The sequence below is a fragment of the Silurus meridionalis genome, chromosome 24 (genome assembly GCF_014805685.1).
Source record: "Silurus meridionalis isolate SWU-2019-XX chromosome 24, ASM1480568v1, whole genome shotgun sequence".
NCBI classification, from domain to species: Eukaryota; Metazoa; Chordata; class Actinopteri; order Siluriformes; family Siluridae; genus Silurus; species Silurus meridionalis.
The window spans coordinates 20,483,492-20,510,580 of NC_060907.1; the positions used below are offsets into that span (position 1 = coordinate 20,483,492).

The 27,089-nt window shown below is 41.2% G+C and overlaps 1 protein-coding gene across 2 annotated transcripts in view; it reads right to left on the reverse strand.

Annotated features, from left to right (window-relative positions):
* grin2ab (glutamate receptor, ionotropic, N-methyl D-aspartate 2A, b) overlaps positions 1-24,670 on the reverse strand; it is a 71,716-nt gene extending 47,046 nt beyond the window's left edge. The window contains exons 1-3 of one of the 2 annotated variants that reach the window (XM_046837552.1): positions 23,943-24,670; positions 21,279-21,354; positions 13,612-14,010 (exon numbers count right to left, since the gene is read on the reverse strand). In XM_046837552.1, coding sequence (XP_046693508.1) covers positions 13,612-13,992 — 381 coding nt within the window. In that variant the 5' untranslated portion in view covers positions 13,993-14,010; positions 21,279-21,354; positions 23,943-24,670. The remainder of the gene's footprint in view (positions 1-13,611; positions 14,011-21,278; positions 21,355-23,942) is intronic. The other variant, XM_046837551.1, reaches the window with a different exon arrangement.
* Positions 24,671-27,089: the final 2,419 nt, after the last annotated feature.

The window sequence follows — 27,089 nt, forward strand, 5'->3', positions numbered from 1 at the left end:
ACAATCTGTACGTTTGACACATGGTGGTTTCTATAGTAACCGCTGCTTCACACAGATGTGGACATTCCTCCACTCATTATACGCTGATAAATAGATCTCTGATCACATGGAACATTCTGTAGGACAGATGGAAGGAGTCTCCAGTGTCAGAGGAGATGCAGTGTGCATCACACACCACAGTCACGCCTTCTCCCAACACACAAGAAAATTATTTCAGGTCCTTAATGGCCGAGATGCAACCAAGCGATCGGAAGCTTTGTGTGCGGGTCGTGTGTCTCGGCGTGAGCGTAACGTGAACGCTGTGGGGCTTTCAGACTTTTAACCACGCTGAAAAAAAAAACATCAGACTCAATCAGGTACAATCTCACTCTGGCTGGAGGCAAAGACAGCGTCCCGCATCCCGTCTTACCCCGACGTCTCTGTCTAAAAGCATCAAACTGAGTGCAGGGGAAAAAAACAGGGTTACAGAAGACACACACACACACACACACACACACACACACACACACACACACACACACACACACACACACACACACACACACAGAAATCTAATTCAAAATCGGATTACTTTTTGCAGGGACTCATTTGGGGCTAATTAAAAAAAAGCAAGATAGAAAAAGTTTCAGCAAACGTTGATGAGAGAGAGAAAGTTGTGGATATATTTCGAGGGGGTTTGTGCCGGCCGGACGAATAAATCAGATCTGTCCTTTGTGTCTTAATATAAATACTGTACATTGTGTAAATACTGTACAAAGGGGACAAGACGAGTAAAGAAGAACGCAAGTAGCCGAGGAACTTCTACCACGATCACGCCGCAGTGTTGAGGAGTTAAAGGTGTTATTGATGTCTGCAGAGTGAAACCGACTGGAAGAATTAAAATAACGCTTCATTTTCATTCCACATTTTATCCACGACTTGTTACAGCTGGAATTCTGCTGCTCCGAATCAGAGATCAAGTGCCAGAACTTTGAAATAAACTCGATTTGCTTAAATGTTTTTGCTTAAACTCTACTGAAGGCAACCAAAACACAGTTTGTGGACACCTGACCATAAGATTGCTACGTGCTTCACTCTTCTGTTAAGATGATCTAGCAGGCTTTGTGCACAGGGGCATTGTCATGCTGGAACAGGTTTGGGTCTCCAAGTTCAAGTGAAGGGAAAATTTCACCGCACCGCATCCGAGGACGTCCGACACAATAGTGAGCGATTCTTTAATGTGGTTCAGAAGAACGAGTCGTCTCAAAGATGATGTTCTCTCAACTGTTCTGGTCAGAGTAGTTCCTTCTTTTATCACGTGACTCCCATAGATTTTACACAATGCAAAAGATCAGGGTTTTTTGGTTCAATCCTTGAGAGTCAATTATGAGATAGAGGACAAAAGACAATGACCAATGACATGGAGCAGAAGATATGAGAGAAGCTACTCATTCTGTTTATTATCATTTGTCATGTTTTCATGACTGAAACTGTATCTCTGATCGAATAAACAAAATGATTCAAAAAAAGATTTCTTCATTTTGATGAACGAGATTCAAAGAACCGAGTCACTAAAATGATTGGATCTTCTCATCACTAGTACACAATCATTTCCTTACATGGTGATTCTGGTGGAAGCTGCAGTGGTAAAATCACCTGCTACCTGATGGGTTTCGGATTCAGAACCGAAATTTAACACAATGTAAATAAAATCCGTTCACATGTACACAACAGAATCCCACAAAACCACATCATTACATCTGTGTGTGTGTGTGTGAGTGTGTGTAAATGTGCACAGTGTAAACGAGTGAGTGTGTTATTTATTCATTTCACATCAGTGTTTGGGTTTATATCTCTTTCCCCTCTTCATCTCTCCCTCTGTCTCTCCTTCTTTCTTTTCTTTAACTGATGGATAAAAGCAGATTCGACAGGCCAGAAACCCGCCTTCCTGCTCAACTCTGTAGTTTGTATCCTTTCATGATCTTCTACTCTCTCTCTCTCTCTCTCTCCCTCACTCTCTCTCTCTCACTCCTTCTCCCTCTTTTTTTCTCGCATATCTATGTGAAACATTCGTCTCTCCTCCGGGAGTAAAAATCTGAACACGCAGGAGCAGAGACCTGCTTTACTTTATGTGTGTTTGTGTACGTGTGTGTGTGTGTACACGTGTGTGTGTGTGTGTGTACGTGTGTGTGTGTGTGTGTGTGTGTGTGTGTGTGTGTGTGTGTGTGTGTGTGTGTGTACGTGTGTGCTCCCCTGCGAGTTCTTCTTCTCCCATATGGCAGCAGTAAAGAAGGGCCTTTGCTTCTCTATTCTTTATAAAGATTTTCAGAGTTTTCCAGATCTTCCTCCAGCAGACGAGGAGTGTAGTGGTGGAAAAACATGCAGGACAGACAAAAAAGAGAGAAAGAGACAGAGAGATGGGAATGGAGGTCAACTCTCAGCTGTTTAAACAGAAATTCTTCGCAGCCTCCCATAAAAATTTCACAATGTGACTTATAAAATGTGGATGACTGGCTTTAGTTGCTCCGTGGTGGGAAGTACAATGACTCATGAGCGGCCAGAATTTTCTCACACACACACACACACACACACACACACACACACACACACACACACACACACACGGTTGCGTAAGTTTGTTAACTGAACACTCGGGTATTAAGAGCAGCCAGTAAAACATCCATCATTTCATTTTTAATGTGGGGAAGTTAAAGGCGGGATGTGACGCCTCTCCCCCAAGCGCTAGCACACTGTAATTACTAAACCAGGTTACAGCTATGCGCATGTATTACCGCTTTCCTGCACTTTACTCTTCGTGATGAATGAAACATGATGTGTATATGATTTCCATATTCCCAGCGAAACACATAATCTCATCCTTAGCACAAAGTTTTTCGACCTGCGAAAAGAATGTGTGAGCTTCTTATTGAGTTCTAATAAAGAAGAAAAAACTGTAAATACGACCTCTGAGTGGTGCAGTGGCAAACACACTGTATTGTTACTCAAGTATGTGACAAACTGCAGCTCATGTATTAAATCTGCCTCTGTAACATCAGCTGTGACAGGACACTGTGAGTGTGAGGTTGGGTCTTTATACGGCAGTCCTAAATCTAGCCGTGATCTCTGTTATGCGTCATTCGCAGTGTTTTCCGTTACGTTTCAGTACATCGCAGTGTTTTCCGTTACGTTTCAGTACATCACAGTGTTTTCCGTTACGTTTGAATGCATCGCAGTGTTTTCCGTTACGGTTGAGTACATCGCAGTGTTTTCCGTTACGTTTCCCGTTACGTTTCTGTACATCGCAGTGTTTTCCGTTACGTTTCAGTACATCACAGTGTTTTCCGTTACGTTTGAATGCATCGCAGTGTTTTCCGTTACGGTTGAGTACATCGCAGTGTTTTCCGTTACGTTTGAGTACATCGCAGTGTTTTCCGTTACGTTTCGGTACATCGCAGTGTTTTCTGTTACGTTTCCCGTTACGTTTCGGTACATCGCAGTGTTTTCCGTTACGTTTCGGTACATCGCAGTGTTTTCCGTTACGTTTCGGTACATCGCATTGTTTTCCGTTACGTTTCGGTACATCACAGTGTATTCCGTTACGTTTCGGTACATCGCAGTGTTTTCCGTTAGGTTTCGGTACATCGCAGTGTTTTCCGTTAGGATTCGGTACATCGCAGTGTTTTCAGTTACGTTTCGGTACATCGCAGTGTTTTCCGTTACGTTTCGGTACATCGCAGTGTTTTCCGTTACGTTTCGGTACATCGCAGTGTTTTCCGTTACGTTTCAGTACATCGCAGTGTTTTCCGTTAGGTTTCGGTACATCGCAGTGTTTTCCGTTAGGTTTCGGTACATCGCAGTGTTTTCCGTTAGGATTCGGTACATCTCAGTGTTTTCCGTTAGGTTTCGGTACATCGCAGTGTTTTCCGTTACGTTTCTGTACATCTCAGTGTTTTCCGTTAGGTTTCGCACATCGCAGTGTTTTCCGTTACGTTTCTGTACATCTCAGTGTTTTCCGTTAGGTTTCGGTACATCGCAGTGTTTTCCGTTACGTTTCTGTACATCTCAGTGTTTTCCGTTAGGATTCGGTACATCGCAGTGTTTTCCGTTACGTTTGTACATCTCAGTGTTTTCCGTTACGTTTCAGGACATTGCAGTGTTCCTTTATATTGTATTAAATATTGTTAAATTACATTGGTCAGTCTGCAACTCAAGTCTGAATGTGGCCCTAACACTAATATCTACTGTAAGCAAAGTGTTTATTGTATTCAAACTGTTGTGTTTTCTTTTGAACTCATTTGGAATCATTTCAAAATGCTACATTACATTATGCTCCGTTTTATTTTGTTACAAATACAGTCCGTTACATCATGATCATGCTTTGTTACATCGTGTTACGTCCTATTCCGTTACGCCCTGCTGTGTTAGGTCATATTGTGTTACAATAAATTGCATGACGTGATTGTGTTATGTCACGTGTTATGAATGATCTTGAAATAATTGGATATTCTGTTATCCACATCAGAAGCAGTTATGTTCTTTCGAGTTTTCTTCTTTCTGCACAACCCCTAGTGGCCATTCTGAGCTCTATTTATTCTATCTGTCAGATATTTTTCATTATAAATAACTAATATTTTCCCCTCGTGTGTGTGTGTGTGTGTGTGTGTGTGTGTGTGTGTGTGTGTGTGTGTGTGTGTGTGTGTTAGGAGATTAATCTGGACACTGCTGGTTCTCGGTGTGTGGAATCTTGTGATTCAGTGTTGAAGCACTTAGTGAGCCGTGAGGGGAAGAAGGGGTGATATGACAACCTCCTGCTGTGTAAACGGTTCAGACACTCGATAAAGACAGCTGAGTGTGGATCAAATGGGAGGCAAACGCTACAGTTGTCTTCATACCAAAATATCTACACATACCTAAGCATCTAATGTACATGTTTTCCAGACGTTTATTGAAGAACCAACAGCTAGCTCGATATTTAATCCCATACTACATCTATAAAAGTTGTGTTAGTATCCCACTGCTGATATTTAGCGGTTAGTAATATCTTAGTATCGTAGTAATATTAGTAGTATCGACAATTTGTCTCGACTTAACCTTACCCAATTTTAATTTTCAAATGATCCATCATGAATACAGTAAAATGCAAACATCTACTGGCCCTTGTGTACTCATGCACTCATCAGACTTGAGCTTTCAGGAGGTTGTTAATCACAGAGACCAGAAGAAATATGATGTGTAAGCCCTACAGATGGACATTTGGAGGACTTCCAAAACAGTTACAATCGGTAACACCAGGTCAGTAACTTCTCCCAGAACATCAACACTGGGAGTTTTCCTTTGAGCTCATACTTATGCTCAGTCTCTTCCTGTTTTCTTGTTAAATCATGTCATTCAGTAAGTTCTTATCCTTTTCCTGTTATTGACTTTCTTGTTTCGTTTTTGTAATTGCATTTTGGGATGTGCTTTTGGTTTGATGGGGTGATTGTTTGATGCTGGATTCTCAGTGCCATGGCTTCCTGCTTGGTTGTTGACTCTGATGTTGGATTACTGTTTTGTCAGGGATTCATTAAAACCCGAAATACATGGTGCGTAATTCTCCTTCTCCTGACTTTGTCATTAAGCAGACTTTGCTTGTTATTATATATGTTTTCATAGACTTTTAATCGTGTTATTAAAAAACATCTAAGTGGTCGCTGATTTGTTTTGATACACCACGAGAACATTGAGGGAAAACGCATGTCTTCTGTCGATCTTCAGGGTCGAAATAAATCCTGTAATAAGAGAACAGCTCCTCATTTACAGGTATTTCTGTGTGATGACATGCTGTGCAGCAAAATAAAAAAGCTCAGATCTTCTTTGAGTGTTGGTGCTACATAAAAAATAAAAAAAATATATATATAAAAAAAAGAGCAAGCAGATGAATCAAATGGATTGGTACCATTTTGCAAGCCTGCATGAACAAACAAGACGTGAGGAATTGTGCAATCAAGCCAAGGTTTAGACAAATGCTTGAGATTATTAGCTCCAGAAACGGTCCTGGGTGTGGAATCGTTAAGGGACTCTTGATAACTAATCACACACTCACACACAGATACCTGCAGGTTCTCCTGTTTGGTGCAAAATCTTGCTATAATGATTCCTAACATGGACATTTAGTGTTTGACTTTGTCCTGTACAGCCTGAGTTTGCCCCAGGCTACTGTACTTGATCTCCTGACCTGGTCTGGTTGTCATCCGGGTAGAGTTTGCTTCTCTCATAATTGTTTGCTCATTATCATCTATTTATCTTTCATTAGCATCCAAATCCTGTGTGATCTCTTGACATACAAAATATCTATGCTTAACATTAAAGCTTTACTACAAATAGTTACCTAAAATCAGAGCAAAAATCCAAAGGTAATGCAGCACCTGATTCAGTCATGTTCAGTAATCTCTCTTCTCAAACATGCCTGATTTCAACTCATCAGGTAAACAACAAGCTTAATAGGGGTGTTATAGCAGATAAAATCTCCAGATTATTGTCAAGGTGCATCAACATCTCCAGACCTGGTGAGTTGCTTTTGTATTACAATTGTTACTGAACTGGAGAAAAGCTGAAAGGTCAGGATTTTTTTTAATGCCAAATTGTTATTAATTCAGCTTTATTTATTTATTTATTTAAGCCTAGATATTTTTTTGATGCATTTGAGAATTTTCAGACACCCACCTGAAATGTATTGGTAACAAAAAAGCCTAAAACATTCCCCCTTAGATTAAGAGTCAGTGTGGAGTAGATGAATCTACATGTTCTCACCAGCCCACTTGGTGAAAGCCCACTTAGAAAAAGCTAGTTAAGTGTTGTACAGGTTTTTAAGCCCAACTGTATAAAGGACCTTTGTTGACAATACAACTACTTTTACTCCAAATTAGATCTTTATGTGTAGCAGTGTAAACAAGTCATACTGTATGTATTGCTATTGGGTTTATTAGTGATGCACTTTCCTGACTATTAATGGAAAATGAACACCATAAATAGCCAGGTGCTGCTTCTAATACACCTGGACCATCACTACATACACCACCATGATTAGATTAGATTAGATTAGATTAGATAGATAGATAGATAGATAGATAGATAGATAGATAGATAGATAGATAGATAGATAGATAGATAGATAGATAGATAGATAGATGTGATCCTTTATAGAAGAATGGAGCATCTGTAATCATTTACAGAGTAATAGAGTATCTGTGATACTTTACAGATGAATAAAACATCTGTAATTATTTACAAAGGAATAGAGCATCTGTGGTCCTTTCCAGAGCTAGAGCATGTGTGATCTTTTTCTGGGGCGGATCATCTGCAGTCGTTCAGAATAATAGAGCATCTGGGATCTTTTTTAGAGACAGAGTGTCTGCAACACTTTTATAGGCTTAAATATCTGAAAAGCTTTCGAACAAAAGATCATCTGCAGTTCTTCAGGGAGAGAGAGCATCTGAGATCCTTTAGAGAGATAGAATGTGTGAAATTCTTTAGAGACAGTACTTGGGATCCTGCAGTGAGAGGAACTGCAATACTTCACAGACAGGATGGGCTGCAAGTACTGAGAGGCGAAATTACTTACAAACACAGTACGAAGCGCTTTGAGACACAATGCTAGAGACATGTAGATTAAGCGGAAATTAACTGAGGTGGGACAATACCATTAGGAGTTTTAGTAAAACAGATAACCTAGTAGACAGTCTTTGCATGTACTGTTAATCCAAGTGAATGTAGATCCAAATGGGCTTTTTAAATTTCTATGTTGTCAGATCAGAAATGTAAAACTGCAGTTTTCTGGAAATTGCCTGACCAACCAGAGCCACACGTACTGCAGAGCATTGGATTCTGTGTTAAGATATCAAACCGAGACAACAGTGAGGGATCGAAACCTCTTCATCTTGTGCATCAATATCAATTTACGGAATGAGCAGGAAAACACTTATTACTCATAGAAGCATTTGGTGTCGGTGGCACTAAGAAAGTAGGTAGAGCTTAATCTTTGTCAGGACATGAAGACATTTTACAGGATTCTTATACCACCATTTACTTGCTGCAATAGTGTAGAAGAAACATCTAGCAAGGACACATTGATTATGGAAAAGCAGCTAATTACATGCCTGGAGAAAGTCAATACAAAACAAATAGTTAAAAGGTAATAGCTTGTGGCTAATTTTATAACAAACGTTTAAAATATGTTCAACGCTACACTATACACTTCAGCCAAAAAAGACAAAAGCCAAGGTGAGAAAGGTGAGATTGAGATGGTTTGGACATGTTCAGAAAAAGGACATGGGTTATATCAGTAGGAGAATGCTGCAGATGAAACCACCAGGAAGGAGGAAAAGAGGAAGATTAAGAAGGTGGTTTATGGATGTGGTAGTTTGTTTTAAAGAGGCAGATGTAGAGGACTGTGGCCCCCTAAAAAGAGCAGCCAATAGAAAATTTGAAGGTCAAATTTTAAACTGTATTTATTTTTAAGACACTTGCATGTAACATTTATATTTTTGTGAATAATAATGATTATTTAATACATTTCTTGAGGGTTTTTTGTTGGGACAGAGAGATTATACTGATTATATGTGAATATATATTTTGAAATGAATGTGTAAGAGTTTGAATGTTTGTGTCCAATGAGCCTGTGATGTATGACTGTTATCCACCCAGTCCTATAGACACGAATCATCACTTTCACATTTTATTTGGCAAAATCATTACACAAGAAAAAATAACTGTGGAATGTGAGGAACGATTTATCTAAATCTTTTAATGAAATAATAAATTATTCACATATGGAAACTATGGGAATATTTTTCAACCGGATTTAAACTGCTCTTTAAAAACTGCTTAAAGTCTTTCACCAGGATATCACAGATTTACAAGGGGCTGTGATTTGCAATAAAAAAAAACAACTAAGAAATGATGTTTTTAGAAATTATTAAAACAGCAAAATAAGGATCCTAATGAGCCCATAACTCTTTTCTCTAAATAAGTGTGTCACATAATATATTATCATACGTGTGTAGAATCAGACCAGAATCAGGCAACACAGTATGGGACCATGCTGAAAACTTGATGACTAGTTAAACTGATCACCAAAAAACAATCACTAATCACCACTGTTCCAAACAGCCAATCACTAATCACCACTGTTCCAAACAGCCAATCACTAATCACCACTGTTCCAAACAGCCAATCACTGATCACCACTGTTCCAAACAGCCAATCACTAATCCTCACTGTTCCAAACAACCAATCACTAATCCTCACTGTTCCACACAACCAATCACTAATCCTCACTGTTCCACACAACCAATCACTAATCCTCACTGTTCCAAAAACCAATCACTAATCCCCACTGTTCCAAACAACCAATCACTAATCCTCACTGTTCCAAACAACCAATCACTAATCCCCACTGTTCCAAACAACCAATCACTAATCCCCACTGTTCCAAACAACCAATCACTAATCCCCACTGTTCCAAACAACCAATCACTAATCCCCACTGTTCCAAACAACCAATCACTAATCCGCACTGTTCCAAACAACCAATCACTAATCCCCACTGTTCCAAACAACCAATCACTAATCCCCACTGTTCCAAACAGCCAATCACTAATCCCCACTGTTCCAAAACCAATCACTAATCCTCACTGTTCCAAACAACCAATCACTAATCCCCACTGTTCCAAAACCAATCACTAATCCTCACTGTTCCAAAACCAATCACTAATCCCCACTGTTCCAAACAACCAATCACTAATCCTCACTGTTCCAAACAACCAATCACTAATCCTCACTGTTCCAAACAACCAATCACTAATCCCCACTGTTCCAAACAACCAATCACTAATCCCCACTGTTCCAAACAACCAATCACTAATCCCCACTGTTCCAAACAACCAATCACTAATTCCTCACTGTTCCAAACAACCAATCACTAATCCTCACTGTTCCAAACAACCAATCACTAATCCTCACTGTTCCAAACAACCAATCACTAATCCTCACTGTTCCAAACAACCAATCACTAATCCCCACTGTTCCAAACAACCAATCACTAATCCTCACTGTTCCAAACAACCAATCACTAATCCTCACTGTTCCAAACAGCCAATCACTAATCTGCACTGTTCCAAAAACAATCAATTATAATTTTTTCTTCTGGACAAGCAATCACTAATCACCACTGTTGAAATTGTTCCCCATGGCTAAACACTGATCACCAGGTTCTGTCCACTTGTAAATTCCTAATTAGAAGTTCTCTTTATGGTTTGAGAGTTATTCCCTTATTAGCCACTTCTGTAAGGTTTATTTCCGAGCACCTCCACACCACTACCTTAATTTTATGTAGTTTGCCATTTCAAACCCAAAGATGACTTACTGCTTTCTATTATAAATAGAACACATTTTAACTCAAAATATCTTAAGAATATCTTCATTTTCCATGCACCACCTCTTAATGTGCAAAAGACGACATGCATGAGTTTTCCATGAATATGCAAATAACGCATGATGTCATCTGCGGTACTTCAGAACGCGGACATTTTTTCATGCAGCGTTCAAGATCTGATCTGCAAGCCAACTCTGAAAAAACACCAGTATTTTCCAGTGCGTTAGAAAAGCCAGCAGCGAACATCTGCACGCTCACTCAAACAGTTCACGTGAGCTTCAGTAGGCAGAGGATTACGTGCACTTCTTTTGTGTTGTGTATAAAAAAAAAAAGGAAGTGAATCATCTGCATAACGAAGGCAGGGAGCGTTTGCTCGCAGGAACGTGGCTGAACGTTTCCAGTTGCACCGATGCGTCTTGGAGCACCTCTTAGTTCGATTATGATTCTCATGTCTCCGCTAAAACACGGTCCTTACGCGCCCGAGCGATGATGGAGGAGGTCGTTTTAGGCAAATGAGGGAATAAATAAATCAGGGCCCACATGAATTATGTACGCCTTCGCATATATATCCAGCATTGCAAACATTCATGCTCAAATTACAATCAGAGGGGATAAAATATCACACACCCTACGAGGCGTAAGGGATCGCTTTGTCATCGCACGATGCACCGAAATGAATTTACAGCTAACGCATTCGGCGGCGTAAAATTAAAACCGGCAAAAGCCAAAATCATGGCGTTATAAAAGCTGGCTGCAAAGTGGTTATGAGTTCCGAGCACACGGAGGCTTTTTCATCAACGTTTAAAAGAAGCCGTTCGGGTAAAATGACCACATTAGTGTTCGTTTGAAGTCAGTTCCAGTTAAGCAGCTGATGAAACCCAGTGACAATGCAGCTGGAACGACGCTGATGTACTCATGGAATGATATTATGTTATATCTATGTTACATTAGTGATTCAATATGAAAGGAATATGAGTGGCGTTCGGCTAACCTCTGTGATGATCAGCTGCATACATTTCATTCGCTTGCTTGTCTGGATAAGAAACTATTAACAGTAAAGTGCACCATTACAATATACAAATTCTGTTGAATTTTGATGGTTTTGGTTTGTTTAATGACAGCATATCATTTTATACACCACAAACCTTTTCTAAAAGTGAAGTGGAATAAGCGCCACAACCACATTAATACATTTTGGTTTGAAAACGCAGATTTTTCTCTGTTTCTGGCCTGAGACAGTGTTAACCAGAACTGCAAAGTGGATAGATTTTAAAACGCAGTTTTCACGTCATGCTGTGGACTGTGCGTGTAAACGGAAGCGTCTGTAAAGGACGACACATTTTCAGTCATTGCCACAATGTTTAAATAAAAACCAGTGATGCAGGTTGAAGCGCATTACAGTGTGGATCAGCAACTTTTGCGAAACGATTGAACATGATAATGAGGACAGGTTTTTCTACAAAAACATCTTCCAGAATAGTGTAGACGTAGTCGAATGCATCTCGATTTATTCATTTTCAGACATTCTGTTTTCATCATGTTTCTTTCATCACCTCACAGATTAAACCAGGAAGTGAGAATGAAAATTTGAAGGCTGATTATATTTCTTTCCCCGTGAGTGTCTATCAGATGGTAGTTTAATTGTAATGTGTGGTGAGCGTGTCCTCATTTTTATAATGTGTGCTTTATTAAACGTAATCCGCGAATCATAATCAATGTTTGCATCGAATAAGCGGGAACGCAACATCAAAAAGATTCAATAATCAAGAACAGAACAATGGAAAAGGAAATAAATCTAGATTTTGAAACAATGTGAAATAAATAAAGTGAAGGCAGGTGAACACAGTAAGGCGACAAAACCCAACATGACAGGGAGCAAAGATACGAAACAAACGAGAATAATGAGATCTCCACTGAAAGGGGAATCATTTACACAAAGCCATGTCATTGGACAAACAATCTACTACAAGATCAGGTTTTGGACTCTATATGCCGAACTGCCACTAACTGCTGCTATACAGAGGTGTATAACGTTTTACACGTACTCTTAAAAGTATTTTGAGCATCTGTCCTGCACTGCCTTTAGACTTTCACTGTTTCCACACGATGCACTTTATGTGGCGAGAACAACTTACTTTAGTCCTTAGCTCTATGTTCTGTTAAGTAGCACCAGGATTCTGGAGATTCTGGTGTCATATCTCTGTGTACTGCGTCAGCTATAGATGGTTGAAATGACAATAAAAGCTTTTTGATTTGACTTGATTGATGACCCTGCAACTTGACGACCCCCATCGCTAGAGCAGGTATCACAGAGCACTTTAAGCTTTCTAATGAGGAATTTCCAACACTAACAGAATTATCACTGCCAACCTTGGTTCAACTTTTCTCTGACATGTCTACCTCTAAGACTGTCAAGCTTTTACACTGCTATTCCATCATACCCCCTCCCTTCCACAGGCACACAAACACACACACACACACACACACACACACACACACACACACACACACACACACACACAGCAACTAAATTTCCTGCAACAACTTGTTGCCAAAGCCAACTTGCAACAAGCAGACGAAAGAACAGGAAGCTGACAGGCAGCAGGACGTCGCACTGGCAACCTGACACAGTGTTTGGCACAGATGGCATCACCAACGCTGGGTATCTGTCAGAGATCTGAAACAGTGTCTAGTTAAATGTCACAAAAGTTACAGGCCTAGAACGTGACTAAAAAATAGCCAGGATTTCTATTCTTTCTTTACTCGCTGGTGTTAATATCAGATTTGTGTCAGATATGATAAAATAGGGGATTTTATGGGCCAGTTATAAACTAGGCCAGACGAACACTAGGGTAGTGTTCCCCGAAACCGATGGCCAAGAAGAAACACCTGTGATTTCTGTGTCACTTTTTCAGCCTCGGTTTCTAGGAAATGTACCACAAAAAACACCTTTGTGCATAAAACACAGAAATGAACTCTGTTCTTGAAAAAAAGTCACACCTTAAAGTACCCCTTTATGCCAATGATACTATTTCACAGGTTCATAATTCTAATGAATTTCCTATAGTGGCCATTGGCAGAAACTGGGAGGCATATTGTTTAGAAGAACCCACACCACATGGACATGTGGTCATTACTGGCCTTTGTAACAGACATGGCTTTCAGTACAATCTGAAAGAGGGAGATTTCACAGCCAGAAACTGAACTATAGGACAACGTACCTTCTCAGCCATGGTCATGGCTGCACCTCCATGGACACCCAGAATGGGCATGGCAGTCTGGGAGGAGACAAAGTCCAGCATCTGGGCAATAGCTTCCTGGTCAGTTCCGTCTCCATACACAAGGCCATGCAATCGCTGGCGTGCCATGAGCTGGCAGAGGTGGGTAAGCATGCTGCCTGGGTCTGTGTGGTTCACCTGCACTGCGAGAACGCTGATGTCCAGCGGTGCTCCAACACCTGGTGCTGGGCGCAATGCCCGCTCGGGGACACCGCGGGTCTCGCCCAGGATCACCGCCACACTCAGAGAGGGTGCACTCTCAGCTGCCTGAGACCAGCCCAGCAGAGCCCAGGTCATCAGTGCCAGGCGTACTGTGACTCCCATGGTTCTCGGCTTCAGCCCCTGCCAAAAGAGAATGGAGGACATTATACACACACAGTAAGTCCTGCATGGATCCCTGAATAGAAGCACATTAATACATATTTACAATGTGACATTACAGTGTATTCATGCACTTTATTACAGTCAAGTAAAGAAGTACAACATCTGAAATATAAATGCCTGGATGGATGGATGGATGGATGGATGGATGGATGGATGGATGGATGGATGGTAAAATGTGAAATAAAACATTTATTGCAGTTTATCACAGTGGTGTATAATATTTGTTATTATTTGACAGAGGGATGGATGGATGGATGGATGGGTGGATGGGTGGATGGATGGATGGATGGATGGATAACCATCCTCTGCGACTTATTTTAAAAGATTTTGCAAACTACAGTATTGATCTCTATTAGTGTAAAGTGTTATGTTATGGCTGGCTCATCGGCAAGAAGGGTTTGATATCATTCATCCATCAGGTTGACTTCCCTGAACAGATAGATGGATAGATGGATAAAAGAATGGCTGGATGATTGGCATATATATCTGTCTGGTTCTTGACTGACTGAGAAATGGATGGATGGAATGTCTAGATGGATTGAAAGATAGCTAGATATCCTCTGAGTGTGACATTAATATTTTAGGAGAGAATGATGGTGCAGTAAAGTGTTAATGTATCAAACACTTTTTATGCCTCGGCTTCTTTTTAATGACATAAAACGGTGCACATCGACAGAAAGTTAAAAGTGTCTAAAAGCCTCTATTGATGCCTGATGCACTTTTATCATCATATCCATTACACAGAGCTGCTAGTTTTTAATTAGCCTAAACTGTTTAATGGGACAGCGGTTCACTTTCCACTAATTAAGAAGATTACGTTAGCTCGGGCTAGTCTGAGGGAATTTAAACAGCCCTCTTCACTGACAAGTGTCAAATAGTATATAGTGGGATCTGGCTAAAGTCTTTGCTTTAAAGATTCCATATGTCTGCAGTAGCAGTGTAGTGAAGCGCAGTAATTACTCGTGGCACTGCACACATCAGAGTAACGCATCATAACCGAGTCACAGCTGATGAAGGGTTAATTCCTGAAGTGCTGCCAGTGAAAGTATCCGACTGTGTTCGGCACATAAGAGACTTAAAAATAGTGATTTAAAAAATAACCAGTAATTATTGAGTACAAATGAGCAGAAAAAGTAATTAAAAAATCCACTGAAGTAAAACTATAGATTTCTCAAAAGGCATAATGCACGACAGAAAAAATTGGAAAAAAGAAAATACTTTCCGTTCATTAACGTTTCATAACGTAAACTCTGAGAGTTCCTCCTCTGTACAATACACACACCTAATCAGAACCAGTTCAGAACCCAATTCAGTGTCCAGCCAGAAAGCTGTGAGATTTCACAGCACTACAATATTCAACCACGATTGCCAATTCTTTGTCATCTCGGTACAAGATTTAGTCATGAAAGTGTGTGCGAAACTTTATATAACTACATCCTGCTCCAGAGACTGGCATTAAAGGCACTAGAAATAGATCTAACATCTGAAACTGCTGAATAATTGAACCTCATCGTTAATAAGTGGATAAATCCATCACCTGTATGTCCACAATCTGGGTCAGAAGTTTTTCTGTCACCAGTGCTGGAAAGGACATAAAAAAGCATACTGTAGCTTCAGGCGTACATTTACGTTACAGCAGCTAGAAACGCTCTTTAAAGAACAAAAAGACTTTAATATAAAAATCTTATACAGCACTGATACTGGAGACTCCTTTCATGAATGTTACATAAACATCTGTTTACAAACACCTGTATCACATTAATGTTTATACACACACACACCTACCAAGTATTGAGTACATATACAGTACATTATCATACTTATAAAGTATTCTAATTGTTTGAGATAGTGAACTTTGAGTTTTTATTAGCTGTAAGCCTAAATCATCAAAACAAATATAAACACTTTAAAAATATCAGTCTGTGTGTGATGAATCTGATGAATATGAGTTTACATTTTTATATTGAAATACTACAAGAAATCAACTTTTTATTGATATTCTCATTTATTGAGATGCACCTGTATATATACAGTACAGACCAAAAGTTTGGACACACCTTCTCATTCAAAGAGTTTTCTTTATTTTCATGACTATGAAAATTGTAGATTCACACTGAAGGCATCAAAACTATGAATTAACACGTGGAATTATATATGGAATTATATACATAACAAAAAAGTGTAAAACAACTGAAAAATGTCATATTCTAGGTTCTTCAAAGTAGCCACCTTTTGCTTTGATTACTGCTTTGCACACTCTTGGCATTCTCTTGATGAGCTTCAAGAGGTAGTCACCTGAAATGGTCTTCCAACAGTCTTGAAGGAGTTCCCCGAGAGATGCTTGGCACTTGTTGGCCCTTTTGCCTTCACTCTGCGGTCCAGCTCACCCCTAAACCATCTCGATTGGGTTCAGGTCCGGTGACTGTGGAGGCCAGGTCATCTGGCGCAGCACCCCATCACTCTCCTTCTTGGTCAAATAGCCCTTGATGCCTTCAGTGTGAATCTACAATTTTCATAGTCATGAAAATAAAGAAAACTCTTTGAATGAGAAGGTGTGTCCAAACTTTTGGTCTGTACTGTATACACACACACGGGTATACTACTTACTAGTACATTTTACAGTACTGTAGTCTATGTACACTTGATGGTATATATGTATGTGGCAGTGGGCACGTGGACGTGTGAGGGTTTGTGAGTGGAGGGTAGCACACACACGTGTAGCTGATGAGACTAATCATCACACTATTTCATTGTCCCTTGACGCCGATATATAAAGGAGAGAGACAGTAACTAAAACTGGACTTCGAAACACAGAAAAAACTACACGATCCAACACCAAGACAACTGAAGTCTGTTGGCCCATGGCGAGAACGAGGAATCTCACAAGGCGGGAGACGTGTACATTCTGCCAGCGTCCCAATGCTATATATACACACTGCTACTCTCGCTGCTCAGAATACTTTTACAATTTTGTCATATCACTATTGTCATCGTATATTTTATATATATAAATGTATAATTAATATTACAGAATTTTAATCTAATAGTTTTTTTTTTATCAGTTCAGTCCCTCTGAATGAGCCGTTGCTATGGAAACAATTAGGTCTTCAAACTAGTGCACTGATATGAACCTGAACTACTGTCAGCGCTGCTGTTATAAAGAACTAATCAACAACTTCTGACCAATCACAGTTGAGAATTTAGCATAACATCTCTTTTATATAAACACAATATTGCCAAATGTTTGCCGACATCTGGTCATAATAACATGAGCATCAAATTCCTAGAATAGTCTCAATTTACACTTAGAATTCCCTCCACTCTTCTGGGAAGATGTTCCACTAGATTTTGGAGTGTGCTTGTGGGCATTCGTGTCCATCAGCCACAAGGGTGTTACTAAAGTCAGGTAGTGATGTAGGTGAGAAGGTGAGGAGGCCTGGGGTGCAGTCAGCGTTCACATTTATCCCAAAGTTCAGGTTCTTTCAGTAGGGTTGATACAAAAGGCCACTTAAGATCTTCCTCTCCAAATCTTGTGCACAGGGGCACTGCCATGCTGGAACAGGTTTGGGTTTCCAAATTCTAGAAAATGCTACATTACATTATACAATATCCGTCCGATACAATTGTGTGCCACCAGCTATGTGGTAACAGTTTGGAGAAGAATCACATATGGCAGGAAAGAAACAGGTGTCCAAATACTTTTGTCCATATAATGTATGTGTATTTTATTTGACTGTAACTTCACATCACTTTAATGTAGATGACTTTTTTTTCTTCAGTGAGCTCTATAAATACGCTTAAATCCCATTATCGCAGGTTTGGCTGAGTCCAGTTCAGGCCCTGAGCTGAAGGTTAAGAGCCTTCTGAAGGCCATTCAGTGGCACTCCTGGTACTTTTATCCCCTCACTAACTGCTGAGCTGTCACTGACCTCAGTAAAGTACACATCCCTTCATGAGACTAATGACTTATCAGGATGCGCCCCAGCAGCAGCAACAATTACCCATGAGCTCACTGTGAACTGAATCCTAAACAGGCTGCAAGATTCCCACCCTGAATACGTTTTCTACAGTTCTGTGGTGAGAGATCATTAGGACCTGATTCTACCTTCTGGCAAACAGAAAAACAGTGTGGAAAAAAAAAGAAAGAAAGAAAACACACTTGTCTCGCTCATTAACGTCAATCAGAGTAATTGCTTAATTGGTTTCTTCTGTGGTTATTTATTGGGGTTTAAAAGGTCTCCGTGCCTCAGTGGATGCAGCGGAAGTTTGAAGACATGCGTCTGCAATCTCCTTGCTATAGAACGTTCTGGTTTATCTGGCCAAGCTAACGTCTTTAATTAAGCGCGGATTGAGAGCAATCAGAGCCGCGCCCTGGGGCGAGCCTGGAGGTGCTTTCAGCGCTTATGCAAACTCTGCATCACACGTTGTTTTAATCTGTGTGTGGGTATGTTGTGTGTGTGTGTGTGTGTGTGTGTGTGTGTGTGTGTGTGTGTGTGTGTGTGTGCGCGCGTGTGGTGTTTTTGGGTGCATCCGCAAATGAGAGTAATTGCCTAAAATGTGTGAGATTGTAGGTCACAGCACGCAGTTAAGCTGAACCATGTTGAGTGTTTACCCTCAACACCTGCAGTCAGGATTCCTGGTTTCAGAAACACCAGTCTTTCATATTCACACACACAAAGTTGTTCCCCCTCATGTATTAGTATTTCAGCACTGCAGCAGAAAGCTGTGAGTAAACGTGTGTGTGAGCGTTCAAGTGGGAGAAGATCCAGAGCTCCACTCTCGGCGTACCTTGCCGTTCTGGTGACCTTTCGTGAAGTCTATGTTTCATAATTCAGAACCGGAATCTCTCACTGGCAGCAGAGAATTTACCAAACGTCTCCACGGAGATGAGCAGCCTCACTGACCTTCTGTTTCAATATTGTTTTTAGCACTGCACAAGGTCAAAGCTTTATGCAGCTCAACCTCATTGTAAAAAAAAAAAAACACAAACAAAAAAAAGGTTTATTAGTATTCATTATATACGCTCAACACACGCTCGTCATATACTCATCATACGCTCATCACACGCTCGTCACATACACACATCATGCACTCGTCATATACTCTTAATACATTCAACACACGCTCGTCATATACTCATCATACACTCAACACACGCTCGTCATATACTCATCATACACTCAACACACGCTCGTCATATACTCATCATACACTCAACACACGCTCGTCATATACTCATCATACACTCAACACACGCTCGTCATCGCTCATCATACACTCATCATACACTCAACACACGCTCGTCATATACTCATCATACGCTCATCACACGCTTGTCACATACACATCATATACTCCTCATACACTCAACACACGCTCGTCACACGCTCATCATACACTCAACACACGCTGGTCACATGCTCAGCATATACTCATCATACACTCAACACACGCTCGTCATACGCTCATCATACACTCAACACACACTCGTCACACGCTCATCATACACTCAACACAAGCTTGTCACATACACACCATATACTCATCATACACTCATCATATACTCTTATTACATTCAACACACGCTCATCACACGCTCGTCATATACTCATCACAGGCTCACCATACACTCAACACACGCTCGTCACACGCTCATCATACACTCAACACACGCTGGTCACATGCTCAGCATATACTCATCATACACTCAACACACGCTCGTCATCGCTCATCATACACTCAACACACGCTCGTCACACGCTCATCATACACTCAACACAAGCTCGTCACATACACACCATATACTCATCATACACTCATCATATACTCTTATTACATTCAACACACGCTCATCAGATACTCATCATACGCTCATCACACGCTCGTCACATACACACCATATACTCATCATACACTCGTCATATACTCTTAATACATTCAACACACACTCGTCACACGCTCGCCATATACTCATCATACTCATCACACGCTCGTCATATACTCATCACAGGCTTACCATATACTCATCACACACTCAACACACGCTCGTCACACGCTCACCATATACTCATCATACGCTCGTCATATACTCATCATACGCTCGTCATATGCTCATCATACGCTCGTCACATGCTCATCAGACACTTGTCACACGCTCACCATACACTCACCATACACTCGTCATACACTCGTCATACACTCATCATACACTCATCATACACTCATCATACACTCATCATACACTCATCATACACTCATTACTTGCTTGTCATATACTCATTATACGCTTGTATCACTCGCTCGTCTTATTCTCATCATACACTCAACACACGCTCGTCACACGCTCATCATACGCTCGTCACACGCTCATCATACGCTCGTCACACGCTCATCATACGCTTGTCACACTTGTCACACGCTCTTCATACGCTTGTCACACGCTCACCATATATTTATCATACACTAGTCATATACTCATCACACACTCAACACACCCTTGTCACACACTCATCATATGCTCAACACACGCTCATCAAAGGCTCGTCATATACTCATCATATGCTCAACACGCTTTTCACACGCTCACCACAAGCTCTTCACACACTCGTCACACGCTCATCATATACTCATCACACGCTCCTCACACACTTTGTTCACATGAACTTCTCAGAGAATTACAAGTTTTCAAATCCATCATTCAGAGGACATTTGTAGGACGACACCAAATTCAGAGGATGGATTTAAATCCGGTTGTAGTAACCAAACGTTCAGGAAAAACATCTCTTCACCTCCAGCTGACTTTAAAGACAATGTGTGTTACTCCAAGCAGTTTTTCATCATGAGCTGATTTCCGGATGCGGTTGTTTTCCTCAAAGACGGAGGATCTTCGTGGTCTAATCTGTCACGCAGCGCACACGTGCGTGTTATCGTAACGGAATCTGGCCCTTATCTCATCTCGTTCTCCACAGCGGAACAAATCATTACCTTCTAAAATCACGAGGTCTGAAATTAGGTGCAGTGGCGAGGGAAAGACGCACGACCTTGGCGGCAGTAATAAGGTCGTCGCACCGTCTGCGTGTGATCTCGTCGGCTTGTTTAACAGGCTCGTGGAGAAATCTTTTTCTAGCTTGCATGTGCACGTGGATGTGTTTGCCAAGCGTTTTTCCTGGAGCGACAGCACGCCGTAGAGATGGAAGAGGGAGAATGGAAACACTAAGAACACTCACTGTAACATTTGAATGCTGCTGTCAGTAAAATATCCGCTCTGAGGAGAAACTCCGGGCTCTTTGTGGCACCAGGACTCTGTTAGAAAAGGAAAAAAAAAACTATTCACACCACCAACATTCATCCGAGTAGAACCCACAGGTCTCTCAATCACGCTGCCTGTCAGTTCGCTAGCGTTTGAGCGTTCGAGCGTTCAGCGGTGGGATTTGGGGGGAAGCAGATAAGATGAATAAAAAAAGGGATATTTTGGAATTCACACGTTTTTCCGGACACGTGTCAAAGCTGCATGGAGGAGTTCAATTTATTCAAAAACAGGATCCTGCATATCTACGCTTCCTGTTTACACTGGTTATATCTAAACTTCATATAAACTCAAACAATTTGCTTTGCATTTACATGAACTGGCAGCCTGGTGGTGGTGATGGGATTTGATCTCATTATCTTTTGATCCAAAGTCTAATACGCCTTAACCACTGAGTACCAACCAAAAAAGGAGAACAAAACGACTTTTCATGCACACTCAGGCATTGACCTTTGCATAGGAAGGTCATAAGTTCAAATCCCAGCACCACCACCAAGCTGCCACTTCTGGGCCCCTGAGCAGGGCCCTTAACACACAACTGCTCAGTTGTACAAATCAGATGAATGTAAGTCACTCTAGATAAAAGCACCTGCTAAATGCCATAAATGTGAATGTAATGTGCCTAAATGGGAAGGTGTTTAAGGCATTGGACTTTGGATCAGAAGGTCATGAGTTTAAATCCCAGTCACAATGAGCTGCCACGTGTCCTAGCCAGGAGTTTATAATGTAGCAGTTCCTGAAAAAGCAAAACTATTGTGACCTCTGAAATATTTTATTGCTCTGAGTTTTTAAACCCGTTCTGGTCTCCAACAGAGAGACGCCAAAAACAAGTGAACATTTTTTTTTCTGAAGAAGAAAAAAAGTGCAAAACCTTTTTACCCACAGGATATAAGATAATCTTCTCTGACATGTCGCTTCAGACGGGATATATATTACCTGGGGTTATTGCTACTGCTCGTTTTATAGATCTTCCTAGACGTGTGGACACGCAGTCCATAAAAATGACTGACGTGATGGGTTCAGACTGCAATCCCGGAGATACTCTGGTAATAATTACATTACACACGTCTAGACAAAAAAAAGAGCCGGTCTGGGTAGGGCTTGAACTCGCAGTGATTACACCTTCACACATCTGTATCTTCTCAATGTTCGAGTTTTTTTTTTACCCCCAAAACCTTCTGGTCTACTACAGAACCTTAAGGTTCCAGTCCAATCAGTGAAACATCTGTCAAAAATAAATAAATCATAAAAATGTATACAAAAAAATAATAAAAAAAGGCTTTAATAATTTACATAAATTCATGTAATGGATGAAACGGCAAGATGAAATAATGATGTTTCTAATCCGCACCGTGCTCACCTGAAGGACTAGATGGAGATAGATTAAGGAGGTCAATGATGGTGTGTTAAACACCCTACTGAGTGTGTGTGTGTGTGTGTGTGTGTGTGTGTGTGTGTGTACACTTTAGGCCTTCACAATTCTTTATGGATGTGAATGTGTTTTTGCATCAAACTGATGCGCGCGCGCACACACACACACACACACACACACACACACACAAACTCAGTTAACACACCATCATCACAGGAAGAAGAACCTTTTTTGTTTTTTTGTTTGGTTTGTTTGTTTTAGAACTAAGCCTGTTGAAAGGCTTAAAATGTGTTTCGCCAACGTGACTGCGCCCCAAAAAAAACCCACCCCGAGCAGCAGATCGCTCTACTTCATGAACGTGTGTCGCGTCCTCACGGCGCCCCCTGCTGAACACCACCGACATTCACCTCTATTCAGCACCAAACTTACGGCAATCGGACGCGACCTGTCGTGAGGTCGTTGAGTCGTGAAGGTGTCGTTAAGGAAAACCTTGGTGTGTGTTTATGTTTGTGTTTGTGTGTGTGTGTGTGTGTGTGTGTGTGTGTGTGTATTTTCTGGACATGTCTTAGCCGTGTGTGAAGTTCCTCAGTTCCAGTGTGAACAGTATTTCAGACCCTCTATAAAAGGCCAATGTGTCTCAGGTGTGTGTTTTGTTACAACACACACACACACACACACACACACACACACACCTCCTCTTACTCCGTGCTAATGGCCCGAGATCTCAGCCTGGACCAGAAAACGGTCAATCAGGTGCTGACTGAGATCTTTCTGCAGGTGCAGGGGAGAGAAAACCCAGACGCGAACGAGGCGTGTGTGTGTGGATGCGTGTGCTTGCGCGTATGTGCATGCGTGTGCATGCGTGTCCGTGTGCGCGCGCGCTTGTGTGGTATTCCCCTCACGCGCCGCGCTGTCTATGTAGGGCGCTCGCGCAGCAGGTGTTGCGCATCAACGCTCGGACAAAACGAACATATATTTATGTGTTTTAACAGGGGGAGAAAACCAGGGGGAGAAAACCAGGGTGACGCCGATAAACCGGCGATTCACGCGTTCTCTCCAGCGCCAACGCTACACCGAGAGAAGTTCACGAGCGCACGATTATAAACAGTATATACTAATTGTAATAAATATATAAATAATTAAACAAACTAACCGACAATTACAACGAATTTCAGCCACAAAATAAAAGAAAGAAAAAAGCGCCCGACTTACCCGATGCCCTCTTCACACATCTCCAGCATTCTAATGGCGTGATTATTTCTCTCCCCGGGTCATGCTGGAGGTTTTTTCCCCCTCGTTAAATCCGTTCAAGTTGAGGAGTCGAAGCGGCGGAGATCCACCGGTGTCCTCGCGCTTACCTTGATCATTTCTAAAGTGTGTGGGAGGAAACACCGGAACCGCACAGTCGCTTAATTTCAGCACCAAAACTACAAACAGATCCGTGGATTCATTTATTTCACAGTCTCGTGCGCATCGTTCCGCAGTGGAGCCGGTGGAACAGGTCCGCGCGCGTGCTGCCGTTCCCGGTCTTCTAACGTGGATATTCCGTCAACATCTCATCCTTCCTTCTTTCTTTCTCTCTCTCTCCCTCTCTCTCTCTCTCTCTATTTTCTCGGGAGTGGAGGACACAAACACACAAGCGCCCGCATACACGCACACACACACGCGCGCGCGCACGCACACGACAGCGACGAATTCACACGTGAGAAGAAAAAAAAAAATCAATTCCAGACAGTTGGACAGGTCGCGCGCGCTCCGCTACAGACGAAGACACGGATTACGGTTCTGGTCTCGACCGCGTCTACGCGCCTGGACGCAGTGCCTCCCACGCGCGCCGGATTTCACGGCTCAGCCTCTTACACCGGCGCGCGTGCGGTTACAGGTGGAAAAATAATGAAACCATACAGACACATACAGACCGGGGTGTGGAAGCGCGTGCCGCCTATAGACGCGGTCTATTAATGTATATACAGAGCGCGAGCGCCTCCGGTACGCGTTAAACCGCTTTAACTTTCCCGCCTATTGTAATTTCAGGTTTACTGCGCGCGAGCTAATCCGCTTCATACATCAGTGATTGTGTTTGTTTGTATCTTTATCTGTTTCTGTCATGTTGTCATCTATCTATCCATCCATCCATCCATCCATCCATCCATCCATCCATCCCTGTGCATTAGATCATTACCCTGATCAGATCATCAGTTGACCTTCTATATTCTGTATTTGAGTTAAACACCAGACAGAAACACTCCACAAGTAGAACCACAACACGCCCCACGTCCTTCTCCTTCCCCCATTCTCACGTGCCGCTCACGTTATCACGGATGTGTTGCAGCAGCAGCTCAACTCCGGCTCATTAAACACAGCGTATCTCAGGTTAGAGGATCTTCCTCACAGGGTCTCCTACATGCAAACCCTCCAGTCAGAAATCAGCTTTACTAACAGCATGTGAGTTTAATGGAGACGTGTATAACTAATAACACGTGAATGCTGGATTCTGTGAATAAAGTCACGTCCATCTGTCTGTGGATCTGCATAAAGCCTTCAATCATATGCACAGGACTTTAATGTGTAATCACATGTCAACTGGGATCAATCCCCAGAATCCACACACACACACACACACCACGCTTCATGTCAACAATGATGATGTGTGATGATGACTGACAGGAGGCGGGGTTTCGCTGGTTATTTTCCCCTTACAGCGCACCCTGCTGGGGTTTATTTCTCTCCTAACACAAAAACGCTACAATCTGATATTAATTAAATAATAAGTGTCAGAACGCACACATTCTCTTTAGTTACATTTATTTATCCTCTAAAAAGAGTTCCTGTTTTCACTTACGCTACAGCAGCTGCAGTCGCTCAGGAGAAGCTCACGAGAAACAGTACAGGGGTGTTTTTTATTTATCTGCTTATATGTTTGTGTTAAATATTAATATTTTAAATATTTCTTTCTCGTTTAGTAATTTCACTAAGGGGATTTGAGCAGAGTTAAAATTGTATTTATTTGTTAATCAGAATTGGTCAACAATTTTGTTTGTCTGGTTGTTTATTTATTTGTTTGTCTATGATCAGGAAGGTAACTTAAAATATGTTTTGTCCTGTTTGTTTATTTAGTATAAGAAAAGATAAACATTTGTGTTCCTGGTGTTCAGAGTCGGTTTACACAGATCACAAATCACCCACTTGTAGTTTGCACCATTCAGATATAGAACATGACCAGATTTTTCTTCAGTAGAATTCTACGAGATGGCTTGAGCTGTAGTTTTCTTCATTTAAGAACACCTCGTTGAACTTTTGATCCATTTATAGTTGATGTGGACCGTCTATTAGATGGGTTCTCTATGCATGGAACTGTCTAATTTTTCTCTCAGAAGGAAACTCACAGCTTGGCACAGTTTTTTCATCTGAGATTATAATGGAAAGTTTTCCAGTTTTTTTTGGAAAGGATTTGTGAACTCCTGAACACCCCAAGCCCAAAACAAACACAGAGAGACTGTCCATGGTGCTGAAAGTGGTGTTGGTGACTCATGCAGCCATGAATGTGACCGTGATCCAGTGAAGCACAGCGAGTTTCCACAGGGAGATGTTTGATGTCAGTCTGAGCGAAGCTCGCTCATAAAAGTCAGACGAAGATCTCGGCATAATGCTCATGCATATTTCTTACAGTATAAAATCAGTGCACAAACACAATACATTACAGAAACCATACAGCTAATGAATGCATATCCTACACTTCAAATCATTCGAGTTCATTAAAAATGTTGATCTATGTCCACTGTTCCCGCAGCCTGGCCCAGACTGAAGCTGGATCTGGTTCTCCTTCATCCGTCCGCTAAAGTTTGGACCGGATTAGATCTGACATCATGTGTATAAAAATGGAAAGAATATGGCAGAACTGAGTCTCAGCCTAGAGAAAGCTGTCATCCAGAACTTACTCAAAGAACTCCACAAAGCTAGGCTGATGAGAAAACGGTATGAAAAAAAGACGTATATGTTTTAACTTATTTTGTTTAGAATCCTGGTAAAATCTTATCTGCAGTTTGAACTGATCATGTTACACTGCCTTACAAAAAGAGTTTATATACAGAATCAGAATCTTGATAAAAATAATTCTCTGGAATTAATGTGAAAAAGTCTGTGTATTAACTGTGCAATAGTTGCTTAATTTTATACATTTTATAATTTTTTAATCAATGTTTTTCATATTTTTATTTTATTTTACACTTTAACATCATTTTAAGATGTTTTATTTATATCAGTACATGTTTAAATGAGACATCACCCAAAGCATCAGCGATTTCTATGCTTATGATGTTTGTTTGTGCTTGTATGAGCACCTTGCCGGTCATTTTGTGG